Source organism: Medicago truncatula, chromosome 5, assembly GCF_003473485.1.
Source record: "Medicago truncatula cultivar Jemalong A17 chromosome 5, MtrunA17r5.0-ANR, whole genome shotgun sequence".
NCBI lineage: Eukaryota > Viridiplantae > Streptophyta > Magnoliopsida > Fabales > Fabaceae > Medicago > Medicago truncatula.
The window spans coordinates 17,898,454-17,911,576 of NC_053046.1; the positions used below are offsets into that span (position 1 = coordinate 17,898,454).

At 34.1% G+C, this 13,123-nt stretch overlaps 1 protein-coding gene and 1 pseudogene across 1 annotated transcript; both read right to left on the bottom strand.

The window, feature by feature from the left end:
* Positions 1-1,252: 1,252 nt before the first annotated feature.
* Positions 1,253-3,378, bottom strand: LOC11413246 (auxin response factor 17). The gene is made up of 2 exons (XM_003613735.1): positions 2,449-3,378; positions 1,253-1,897 (listed from the first exon to the last, which is right to left on the bottom strand). The coding sequence occupies exons 1-2, from the start codon at positions 3,376-3,378 to the stop codon at positions 1,253-1,255; spliced, it is 1,575 nt and encodes a 524-aa protein (XP_003613783.1).
* Positions 3,379-7,287: 3,909 nt separating this feature from the next.
* Positions 7,288-10,761, bottom strand: LOC11413247 (putative disease resistance protein RGA4; annotated as a pseudogene).
* Positions 10,762-13,123: the final 2,362 nt, after the last annotated feature.

The window sequence follows — 13,123 nt, forward strand, 5'->3', positions numbered from 1 at the left end:
TGTCAATGCTTTTAAGTTCCCTACCAATACAATAAGCTTCACAATAAAGCCCTCTATGAATTAGTTTTAAGACGTCATTTTATTTTGATCAATACTCAATATAGGAGGAGAATGTCATATCCGAAGTTTCATATTCAATTTTGTGTTGCGTGTGAACATTGATAGCTTTGTTTACACACACACAAACACACATTTAGTGTCATTTGGTTGGTAGCAAGCATATTAGAAGGCAAGAATGCATTACAAGAACGGATCCTCCAAAGCTGCTATGGAAAATTTGTGCTACCATAAATTTTTTTAACGAACTATGTTACGATGATGTTTTGTATATAGACCCCTCATGACAAAACTCTGATCAGTTTTATTTGGTATTATTTATCTTTTGAGACATATAAAAACAAAATGAGTAAACAGTAATTTGAGTCCATAAATGTATCACAATTACAAAATCATCCCCAATTAATGTTTGTTTTGTTAGTTAATTAGTTTGGTCATGAATGTGTCTTCTATTGGTAAGCTTAGTCCGTACAATTATTAACAGAAGACGCACTCACTCACGAGTCTTGTTGAAGTTTCGATACAATCAATGATAATAATGACACTGCCTCACATTCGGAAAAAAACCAAAAAACAGAATACAAAACTAAATTAGCACATATGATATGGAAAAACCGAAAATTTATGAATTCTAAAGGGTAATCTTAAATTATCTTCTATATTTCCTGAACATGGAGCCTAACATTGGTCTACCTGTTTGGTTCATATTAATCCTGGTTTGATAACTAGGCTAGACACCTATATTATCAAAAAATATATTAATGTTGAAGTGATTATTTTACTTTCTACTAGCCTGCTGCAATCGTTTTTGCTCTCACAAAATTTGCAGTAAATGAATTACTATAGAAAGGTAGAGATTATAGGCATTGATAAAACAGATTCAGTAACAAGAGGAGAGTTTACTGTCACCACTTTTTCTGATATACTCTCTTATATTGAGCTAATCTTGTGTTATATATGTGTGTGCCAATGTTGGCATCCTTGGGTTTTTAGTACACAACACATACAGGAAAAGAACCATTTGAAAATAACTTGATTGGAGTAAGAGACAGATAAACCGAGCCATTTTCTAAAGAGGGAATTCGTCAGTAACAATTAATAATTCTATACATCATTTTTATAGTAAAAACTCAATTCAAATAGCATACAGGTAAAACTAGTCATTGGCATAACTACTTTCACAGAATCTATTAAGCTATTTTTGTGCAAGTTTGATGCCTTCAATTTCATTGGAGCCTTCACAATCATCATTTCCCTTGATATCGAATTCTTGAAAATCGCTTCTAACAGGTTTTATGATTTTACCAAATAGCATAAATGAACCAGGACTTACTTTCTCGGTGCTGCTGTCAGTACCGGCAAACTTTGTCCCACGAGAGTTGGAAATATCATGGCTATGAGGTGACAAGTCCAAAGATATAGGAGCTGCAGTGTTTGGCTCACTTGACACATTACTCGACACTGCCATAGAATTATTCCCAAGGAAACCATTGCTTTTATCATTCCCAAAGTTGGAAGAAGTTGATGTGGAAAAAAGTCCGTGCCTGGCGCCCTGCATGCTATCAAGAAAAGCATCATTGTTCAACAATGTTTGATTAGAGGATGTCATCACGAAATGTTTAAACTCTATATTTGGGACCATCTTCAAAAAAGCCTCTATATTTGGGATGAAGGAGTCTCCCTTTTTATCACTGAATGCAGCAGAATCTGGATCAGATTTTTTAAGCTTTTTTGTCGGGTGGAATTGTGGATGCAGTGCAAATATGTCGGAAATAGTTTCAACCTCCCAAGGACTGACTCGCTCTGGAACCTGCGAGACTTTAGGTTCATCCCATTTAACCTATGATGATATTGAGATGAAAAACGATGAGTATCCAGTATCAATCATTTAAAATATCTGACAAGGTATAGTATGCATCTACAAGTCAAAGGTTTCTTTTGAATCAAGATCCTACATAATATTTTTACAACAGGAATTGCTTAAAAGTTTCTTAACCATTTCTTAGGAAATATCACTATTGGAGCAAGTTGATAGGCACATATAAAAATCATTGTCATATAAACAACTTATTCTAAACTTTAAAATCAATCTGCTTATATAAAGTATACTGTACAAACTGAGACAACTTATCGGACCTATTTCACCTTCTTAAATAACTGCATCATAAGTATAATGTTTCTAAAGTCATTGAAGCTAATTTAATTGCACAATAATGATGATTAAGAATAATAACAGCCCTAAAAAAGAAAGTTAATTAAACAGTAACTTAATTTGTTTTCACAGTAAGAAATAAAATGTAACTTGATATCTGCTGTATGCAAGAATCTTGTATGAACTTCTAACTATTAACATTTATGAAACAAAAAAAAATACTATATTTAACATTATACCTCAAGCATCCGCCATGGACAATTAGGAGCAGATAGAGCAGATATTGTTCCCTCAAATTTTGAGCATCTCTTTGAAGAATCGTAATTCTTCGAAGAAAGTTCAATTCTCACTCCAAGACTCCAACTAATATTCATTGCATCCTCCACAACTTTGGCATCAACAACAAAATTACACCAACCTTTAGCCGTTGGATAATACACAACTTCAAAAGCCAAGTTCTTATCCGCCAATTCCACTGCCTCCGTAAACGATTTTTCTGTTATCTTAGCAGCACCACCAAACTTAGTCTGTCGGCGAACCCCGACTGAGATATTTCCATCTGAGTCTTTCATGAAAATTAAGGAATCACCGCCAACTAGTCTCTTCTTGTCAACGAACTCACTCCAATCAGTGGTAAGCAGATGTCGCAAGGGAGTCCCACGGTAAACATGGCGAAACTTCCAAACTTTGCCGTGAATGTCACTGATGGAGAGTTCTTGAAACGGCTTTTCAGTATTGAGGTCAAGTGGCGGGAAGATTAATTTCGCGCATTCCACTGGCACAGAGAATGCACCGCCATTGTTAGCATCAGATGGGGTGAGAGTCTTGGAATAGGAAACAACCTTTTTGTCATCATCTTTGTCTTCACGAACCTCAAGAGAGTGAGGTTCGTGAACACCTTTGTTAGTGACAGGAGTGAGGAGTAGTTTGACGAAGACTTCATCGGTACAAAGGTCAGCGAGTAGATCAACCGCGGAGACTGTGCAGAGAATGAATGGACGGGAACGGTCAAGATGGGACAGTGTGTTAGGGTTTGGGGATGGACATATGTGTTCTAAGTGCCCTAATGGGAAGTAGTAAACATGAGAATATAGTTTTGGAATTTTAACGGAACTGCCTGCACAGCACTGCCAGATTTTCTGATCAACACGGCGTTGCTGAGAAGACATGGCGGAGAGATTAACAAGGAGGAGAGAAAGAGGGTTTGTTATGGGAGAGAGTAAGAGAGAAACTCGAATAAGGAATGTATATGATTAGGGTTTTCAGACTTTTGATATAAATAGGCAAATAGGTTTGTAAGACACCGACTTTGAGAGTGACTCGTATATCCAACTAATCATTGCGGGTTTATTTATTTTTTGAGAGAATCATTGCGGGTTTCTCTCTCTATTATTTTGTAGTTCCTGTTTCCTTGCGGGTTTGTAGCTATATTTTTTTTACAAGATCTTATGCTTTTCTTTCTTTTTGACTATTGCTTTTTCCACCCTCTTAAGTTCTCGCGCGCTTTATAAATTTACAAAAAAGTCATTCGGATAATATAATCTGGATACTTAATTTTCTAGAAATTTCCGCATTATATAATCTGGAAATCTCTTTTACCAGAATTTCACACACTTTGTTGTATTTTATGTTAAATAGATGCTAAATTCATAAAATAAATGCAAATAAAAACACAAATATACAAACAAAAATAATACACAAAATCTCATTTTATTAATGTAATTAGAGAAATGTTAACGAGTGCCCCTGACACTTTTAAGCATCCAAAGTGGTAAGATTTTCTGAAAGTTTATGCATTTATTGCATTGGAAATTGTAGTATTCACACTTTTATTTAAAGAATAATTTCTTCATTATGAATGCTTAAAGACTACCATGGGGAACTCGTTAACAAAACCCATATAATTATTAATATATTTACAATATGGTAAAACTAAATTTGGGAAGAAAAAAACACTAGAAAGAGACTTTGATGGTCAACCTTTCACCCAAACAAACTAACCTTGCACCCAGACAGACCGTGCTTCTTTACAACGCGTGCCTTCCCCGTTGACCGTTCATATAATCCATGAGTTTCCAAAGTAACCTCTTTTTATGAAATGTCAACAATGGAAACACATTGTGCATAGAAAGCAGATGGGGAGAGGAGGAGAGATTTGAGAAATAGTGTGAGAAATGTGAAGGTTTTGGAGGCTATTTATAGGATTTCTTTAAGCATCGGTTATATCTACGCTTAATGCTTAGTCAAAAAAACATGTTCAAAGGAGTTTTACCAACCATTATTGCTGGTAAAAACCTTTGAAAACATGTTTCTTGTGGTGCAGACCACCGGCCAAAATAAACTAACACAGTTTGGATTATATAATTCAAACACCTCCAATGGTTTCAGGATTATGTAATACGATACTGGGCAAAATTGAAAGAAACTGTGCACCTTACCTGGGGTGAGGGACATTTCGGATTATATAAATATAATCCAGTTTCTGTGGTCCACATTGCACCGACAGTTTCTGTGGTCCAGGACGCTTAGGGACCTTAATAAATAGGTGCCTTTATGTTCATAAGCAGAAACCACACAAAAAAAAAATCATGAAAACTATGTCTTTGATACGAACAACAAGCTAGTTGCAGTTTACTACAACGGGGGAAACCACCCCATCTTCAGCATGCTGTCAAAAATGAAAATTTTTATCATTGTGTTGAGGATCTTTCTCATGTTGTTTTAAATATATAGATCTTTATATAACAGCAAGATGAAGATCCTCATCATGCTGTCAAAAATATATAGATACAAAGAGGTTGCTCTATATTTAAATACCAAGAGGTTTGCTATGTTGCATATTTGAATCCGAAAAGGTTTTTATGAGCTCGATCTAGTTGGTTTTCTGATAGATATATATTAGTTGGCAGGCCAGCTGGATCGAGTTCAAAATCACCTCTTCGAACACCATCCTAGAATTTTTTTTGTTGTTTAATTATGTTTGTTTTAATATGCTTACTTATTTTTTTTATACATTTATTAATTATTTTCTATGTCACATTCGATGAAAACTCTAAAAAAAACCGTCCAAATAGGCATTCTGGTTTTGTTCAGATTATATAATCCGGAATGTTTTTATCATATCCGGAATGTTTTTGTCATTTCCCGATTATATAATTCGAACAACCTCGGTTATTTTTGTAAAAGCGATACACTTTTTGGTTGAATTTTTCCTTTCATGTTTAGCTTTCATTTAAACAATTTTATCATTTTTATAATATTATTTAAATTAATTGATAATTTAAATTGATAATTTTTCCAAAACAGTCATTTGAATATGAGATATATTTTGGATATAGGAGGTACCACAGACCTTCTCCTGTTCTAAGTTTCTTACTTCTTACATTGTGAACATCTAGGGAACCATGAACTGAATAAAATTTGGTAAATCATGACTTTTTCGATCTGTCAGCATGCAACTTCACTTTCTTCTTCCAAAACCATTTTCCTTGTCTACTTAGCTTGAAATTGTTGGATCCATAATCCTCGGCTGCAGCAACCAGTCTCTTAATTACTCCTTAAGTCTGTGTTTTCTTACAACATTTGTTATAGTTGGAATTAAGTTTGTTGGATCACCATTGTCTACTTGCTCTCCTTTCATGCTAACCATATCAATTTTATAGTTCTTGTTCTCATCATTCAATTTGCGGTTTCCTTTCCTTCATTTCACTGCCTTCTTTGGAGATTCCTTGTTCATGCGTGTGATGATTTCCCTTACCTGTATAACCAAAATACATTCCATTCAAATCTTACTATACATAATACATCTACAAGATACTGTTCTTTTTCCTTTGCTATAAGGATGGATTTATAAATATGTTTAGTGAAAAAAATGGGTTGTGAAGGTAATTAATTAAGATTATAAAGTTCTAAAAACCAATTCCAAGCACAAGGAGGTGGAAAGAGGATTACTTTGCTAAAGCATGCAACACAAAGAAAGCCTACTAAAGGTTAAAATATTCAAATGCTTAAGCACTTGTGAAGGATAAAATCACTAAGATTTGAACTTTGCTTACCTTGAAACCAACTTTAACCAGCAACGATTTATCCGTTATAGGACATATTTGATTCTTGAATGGAGTTCTCAAAGGGATAATTGCCGTCCTGGTCAATGTCACAAATAGCATTAGGAAAAAAAATCAAGTTACATGCATGTTCAATGATGTTCTGTATTTTTTAGTGTGTCTTGAAACTATCATAGGTTTACAAAACAGCAAAAGCCTTTTCAAAATAAGTTAGATTGTATTATATAGATAAAATTACATCATTTTTTCGCAGAAAAATCAAATGACAATAATGCACTTTTATACTGACAAATGATAAACCATTTAAATTTAAATATTTCTTAATTATCATATGCTGAATTTTCAGTATTTTTTGTTTTAAAATAGATGATTTTTTTTTTACAAAAATCAACCACAAATGACACCTGAGAATAGCCTAAGTTACCTTTATGTGATTCAACATTTGGATCATCCATGGAAAGCTGAATATTTTGAGACATGGAGTCAAGAGGACCTTCACCAAACATGGAAGATTGAAGTTCAGCAATCATAAAAACTTTTATTGCAACTGAGAAATGCACCTGGCTCTTGCTTTCTGGAAAAACAGTGGACTTAACATGATGAATCAACCGTCTGAACTCATAATCGTAAAGTGGGATCTTCTCACAGAGGTCAGCAACATCTATTCATTCCACAACATATCTGACACAAGAGAATGAAAAAACACGAGTGTCCGAAATTAGCATTATGTACCTTGAACGAAATTTTTATATTGCTAACATTAAGCAAGTGATTCATGCAGATAGAAATTTAAATTAGAAACTTATTTGGCGATTAGAAACTATCATACCTTTTCTCACATTCTTCAAATAAAGGTTCAATGGAGTATTTACTGAAATCATTGGGGCATTCATCATGTGACAAGTATATGCTGCGAGAACATCGCTGAAAAGAATGTTACACATTTACTGTTATCTTTTTATTCATGGAAAACTCAACATTTTGCAAATCTAAAGAGCATTCAAGTCTGTCTGCCTAGCATGGAAGTGTTGGGGGCAAAGCTTGAGCTGCACGTTCAAAATTGACCGATGCTGTGTCATCATGGTTCTCCCTCTCGTGCTTCGCATAGTGAATCAAGATTTCACCATCATTAGGATCAGCTAGAGTAGCACGATCTATAAAAATAAATAAATAAATTAAAGGTTTAATGCCTAATACCCATATCATCCAAAACTTAGACTTGCATCTATTAATTCAGAATCAAAATATATGTCTTGCTGAGTTGAAAAAAAATTCAAACGAACTTATAAACTATAGGCTATAGACTTAAATATTTGTCTTACCAAACGAACTCTAAAAGAAACACAATCAAAAAGGATGGAGGGAGAATAAAGAGCTTACCCGTTCAAGAGCAACAAACAAAGGGAGCTGCAATGGTAAGGAAAGCAGAAAAGAGTAAACAAGTTGATCAAACCATAAATAGTCAACGAGTCAAGTGCTTCAAACATCTCTGCTTTCTCATTCTAAGGAATGTGCAGTTCTGGAATATGGGCTATCTTGTCCCAGTCTTCTCCGGTTCCCTCATTGCATCGCTTCTCCAATGTTGGGCATGCACGAATAGTTAATGAATCAAGTGCAGTAAGGTGTCTAATACCGTCCGGCAAGCATTTCAATTTCCTACAATCAACAATCACCATAGATTGAAGTGATTGCAGACCTCCCCATATTTTCTCTGGTAAATACTCAAGCTCGCTGCACAAATTGATATCCAGATGCTTCAAAGCTAGGTTGAAGGGTTCATTTGGTAACTCCTTTAAATTGTGGAAGACGAGTAAGGTTTCTAAACATCTCCTTTGGGAAATATTTTATTTCATAACCAAAACAAAGGGTAAGGGTGTTAAGACTATACATGCTAGAGATTGACTTCAGTAACTGATCACTGCATCCAATTAGTTGGAAGTCTTTAACAGATGGAAGGCACGGAAGTTCAAGTTTATCACAATTTCGGATGTTCAAAATAGAAAGACAAGGACATTTCTCCTCTTTCCACTTTCAACAGACCCTCTAAGTTTGATAAATTATTTAATGTGAGTATCTCCAGAGATGGGAAATTTATCATCTCCACACCATTTTCAAATTCATCATCATCCAAGTATTTCACAGACACATTGAATAGTTCAAGTTTTTTTAGAGATGGTAGTTTACCAAGTGATGAAAACCGTTCACAAAGCATGCAATCCTTAACAATAAGAGTAAGTAAATTGCTAAGAGTTCTGATCCAACTTGGGAAGCATAATCCTTGGTAATAATATATTTTCAAGCCCTTAAGATTTCTGTGAGGTTGAAGCACTTCAAATACACGATCATCACTAATAATAGGGGTCTTGACAGATGAACCTTGGTGCCGCCATGACAGGCATAATTCATTGAGGTCTTTTTTACCTATAAAATTTGCTTCTTCAACTTCAGATAAACTACTGACATTTTGTAGGCTCTGATTTCCAGTTTTCCTCCTAAGTTTATGTCCTTTCTCTGGATTAACAATATAGACACTTAATGATTTTAAGCATGATAATTTTCCAATGTGAGGAAACATGTGAGACAACGAATAACAACGTTCAATGACTAAATGTCTAAGATTTTGTAAACAAAGACAGACGTTTCGGCAGACAACTCAGTTTGTAAACAGATTTCAATTTCAAGATTTCCAATTTTTGTAAGCTATAAATTGAGTCGGGGAATATTTTTATCTCAAAACTGTGAAGCTCCAAATACCTCAAATGAATTAAACTAACGAGTAATGATAACTCTAAAGTCTTTGTTCTTAAAACCCGAAGAGTTTGCTTTATTGGTAAGACACTTTCAAAGCTTAATTGAAAATCTTCTCTAAAGTGTTGATAAAATGTTCGCAACGATTCTGGTTTTTTGAAGGAATCCTCTTCTAATAATACCGGACACAGATGGTTGAAACTAATATAATGTGTACTTTTTGACAAGTTAGTCACAGATGCATTCTCTAAAACCACACATTCATGCCCCGCTACTGATTGAGCAAGATCATGGACGAGATCGTGCATTTTGAAAGAAATCACACTTGAATAATCATCAATATGGATGTCTTGAAAGAAAGATTTTTGGTACAATTCATTCCAAATCATGTTGCCAACATCTTCAACCTCCAAATTTTTTCTAGATGAGATAAATTTATTAGCCATCCAAAGATGAATTAGTTCTTCTTTCATGATTTCTGCTTCTTTGGGAAATATAGCACAAAAAGCGAAACATTGTTTTAAGGTTGGTGATAAATGAAAGTAGCTCAACCTTAGAGCTGGGAAAATAGAATTCTCATGCGGTAAAGCCCAGAGCTCGCTCTCTTTAATTTCAAACCATTCCTTTTTTGAATGCATTAGGCACCCTAATGCTTTTGCTGCAAGAGGCAATCCTCCACACTTTTTTACTATCTCCTTGCCTATTTTCACAAGCTCGAAAGGCTCTTCTCTATCATGCCCAAATGCATATTGTTTGAACAACAACTAACATTCATTGTCAGAGAGAACTGACAGAGGACGAGTTGGACATGTTCCCATAATTGAGGCAACATCCATGTCACGAGTAGACACTAAAATGGAAGTACCTTTGGATCCACAAGACAACACAGACTTCAACCTATTCCACTTCTTTTGGTTTAATCCGAATTCAAATTCTTCACTTTTGTTCCACACATCGTCGAAAACCAACAAGCATCTTTTACGTTGCAACATTTCTTGCACCTTTCTTTGTATTACCTCTAAACCTATTTCATCAAATTTTTGTTCTGTCATGGATTCTATAACGGAACACAAAATTCCCTTGACTGAGAAAACCTTTGAAACCCAAACCCAAATTTTTGTTTTGAAAATTTCACTCACGTTATCATCGTTGTAGACCAATTGAGCAAGAGTTGTTTTTCCAACACCACCTAACCCAACAATGGGATAGACGGAAAGGAAGTCAGAGAACCTCGCTTGGGTGAGAAGAAACTCAACAATCTTCTCGTCCAAACACTTTTGATTCAGCAATAACGGGGCTGGTTTGGCGCCATTCAGCCACTTCACTTGGTAATTTTTCCGTAACAGTAATACCTTCTCGTAGCATAAAATTCTTCTTACCTTCAGCAATATAATCGAGTCTACTTGCAATCTCTTTCAACCTACTGCCTATGTCACGGCGAAACATGAAGTTCTTTGGATTGATGAAAGAGGATGAACTCTTAAATTGAGTGGATTTGATCGAACATTCATCTAGGATATCATCAAGCACAAACACCGCATCTTTGAGTTGCTGCAGCCATATTTGAATAGAACGATCTGTCAAATGCTTCTTTTCAGCGTCTTCGAGAACAGCATTAATAAGTTCTAAGGTGGTTGATAGTTTTTCAGCCTTTGACTTGATTGCAGATAGAGTTGCAAATTCATTTTGAGCAAGAAGCGCCAGGTTCTTAAACACAACACGAAGTAAGGCGTCAGTCATTTTTCAGAAATTCAAGAGTTGAATGGAAATTGAAGAGCAAGCAAGTAGCTGTTTGTCAATGGAAAAGTATGTACTAGGTGATAAGATTAGAAATGTGTATTGGACATTGGTTGAGGATGAAATATGAATGGTGATAAGATTAGGAAATGTACTGGTTGAGTTGAGGATGAAACATGTAGAAGATAAGAATTGTGCAATAATTTGGTAGGTGTTGCACCACAGTTAATTTTATTTTTATTGGTTTTAGATGAAGTGATAAGCCACTAAAATTAAACTCACACACAACTGTGAGGTTCCGGGTTCGAACCCGAGTCAGGACGTCCAATCTTGCAATTTCGACCTTTTTCAGTTGAGCTAGGACTTCTAGATGCATCACAATTATTTACTATCAAACGTAGTAGTTCTGGTGGGACATGTCACAAGGCAACTCTCAAAATTACTTCCTCAGTCCTTAATTATGACAAAAATACATTTAGCACCAATTCATTATTCTTGGGTTTGTTTAGGTCAATAAAAGTAGTCACTATGCCAAAACTTTAAACATTGTGCATTAGTCGTATACTTGCTCTAATTTTATCTGACCAAATTAAATCAAAAAAAATAAATAAATAATAAGTGATAATAATTCGATTGTTATTAATTAAGTTTGCCATGATTCTTAATTTCCTCATAAAATCTAAAAATGACACCTTTATCTCATGTATTAATCACACAAAAAATTGTCCCCATAAGCTTAGCTCAGTTAGTAAAAACAATACATAATATATGCAAGGTCTGAAGTTTAAAACCCGGACGCCACAAAAAAAAAAAATTAAATAAAAAAAAAAAAAATATATATATATATACAAAATTGAAATTAAGTCACATGTTACTAACCTAATTGCATAAAACAAACCAACCATCATTTTGAGTATAATACCATTTTCTCTTTTTCATGATTTTTTTTTTCTTCCTTATTTTGCAATCAGCTAGTGAGTGCATTGCTATCACAAATATCCCCAAAGAGAAAGTGACAAACATGCTTTACGATGGAAAAAACAGAAGCAAAATATTAGACATGTAATAGGAACTGTTGCAAGTTGTTCAATATGCTAGCTAAAGCATGCTATGAGACATAAAGCCTCAACAACAAACGATAAGAGCTGGTTCATCTATAAAAGAAGCAACAATGTGTAAAGTTAGCAGTAGCCAAAAATAAGAGGAGGGAGCATTTGGAACAAGCAGCTCAATATTCTTTTTTCCTCTATCATATAAGGTTTTTATAATGGACTCTTGATTAATAAATTCTTATATAGTATTAGTTTCTATTTAGTTTTTGCTAAGAAAAAGTTTTCTATGAGGGACTTCAATTTTTTTCAATATATCCTACCTCCAACGTCTTAATGCACTTTCATTAAAGTTTTTTATAGTTGATCACTCTTGCTGCCTCTCATGTGGCATCTTCCTCTCTCATTTTATGGTTGATTTACTTCACTTTATTCACACACGATTTGTGACAGTTAGTTTTTTCCGATTCAATACCTGACCAGAGAGAACTTTTTTTTTTTTTTAAGTAGATAGACGAAATGACAAAGCTATTATAAACTCACACACACAAGTGGAGGTAACATGTAAAAAAGAAAATTAGATATATATTAATTTTATGATAAAATTACCCTTCATTTAAAAAATGACATCGAGAAAGAAATTTAATTTAACTCTTTTATTTATGTTCATTCCACTTATGAATTTGATTAAAGGTGTTTGCTCGGATTATACAACAAACTAGCATGAATTTGAGGATCATGATTTTCCTGATCAATCACAACCTAGAACAATTTTTTAAAGCAAGTATTATACACTTTCTATACACAAAGTGACGGATAAGTGAGATAACTACTTATAATTTTTCTTTTGACAGATAACTACTTATAAATATAAACTTTTTTTTTTTCTTGCCAATAAATGATTATAGTTGAAACTGTAATTGTAAGATTAAGTCGATGGTCGTAGTAGTCTCATGATAACTTTTGTTTTTGTGTTATTTTAACGACTATAGTGTACCCATGAATCTTGTTTTGTTATTAACTTAACACTTTTCTTGGTGGAGTGCTATTGATTTAGATTAATAATGATTGCTTTAAGGTTTGAGACCATTTTTTTATGTTGATTACATGACATCATAGACACAAAAATTTGGTTTAGAATCATCATAGGTTTCATTATATCACTACTAAAAAAACAAAAATTAGTGAGGGATATTTAGTGAGGGAAAACATGAAATTCTTCTCTAATTCCGTCACTAAATTTTGCGACGAAGGAATTTGTGAAGAATTTCATTTTTTCCGTCACTAATTTCTCTCACTAATTTTACTTTTTCTAG

Coding starts and splice junctions, on each gene's coding strand:
- LOC11413246 (XM_003613735.1), bottom strand. CDS start 3,378: ATGTCTTCTCAGCAACGCCGTGTTGATCAGAAAATCTGGCAGTGCTGT. Junction 1,898..2,448: donor GTCCATGGCGGATGCTTGAG/GTATAATGTTAA, acceptor ATATCATCATAG/GTTAAATGGGATGAACCTAA.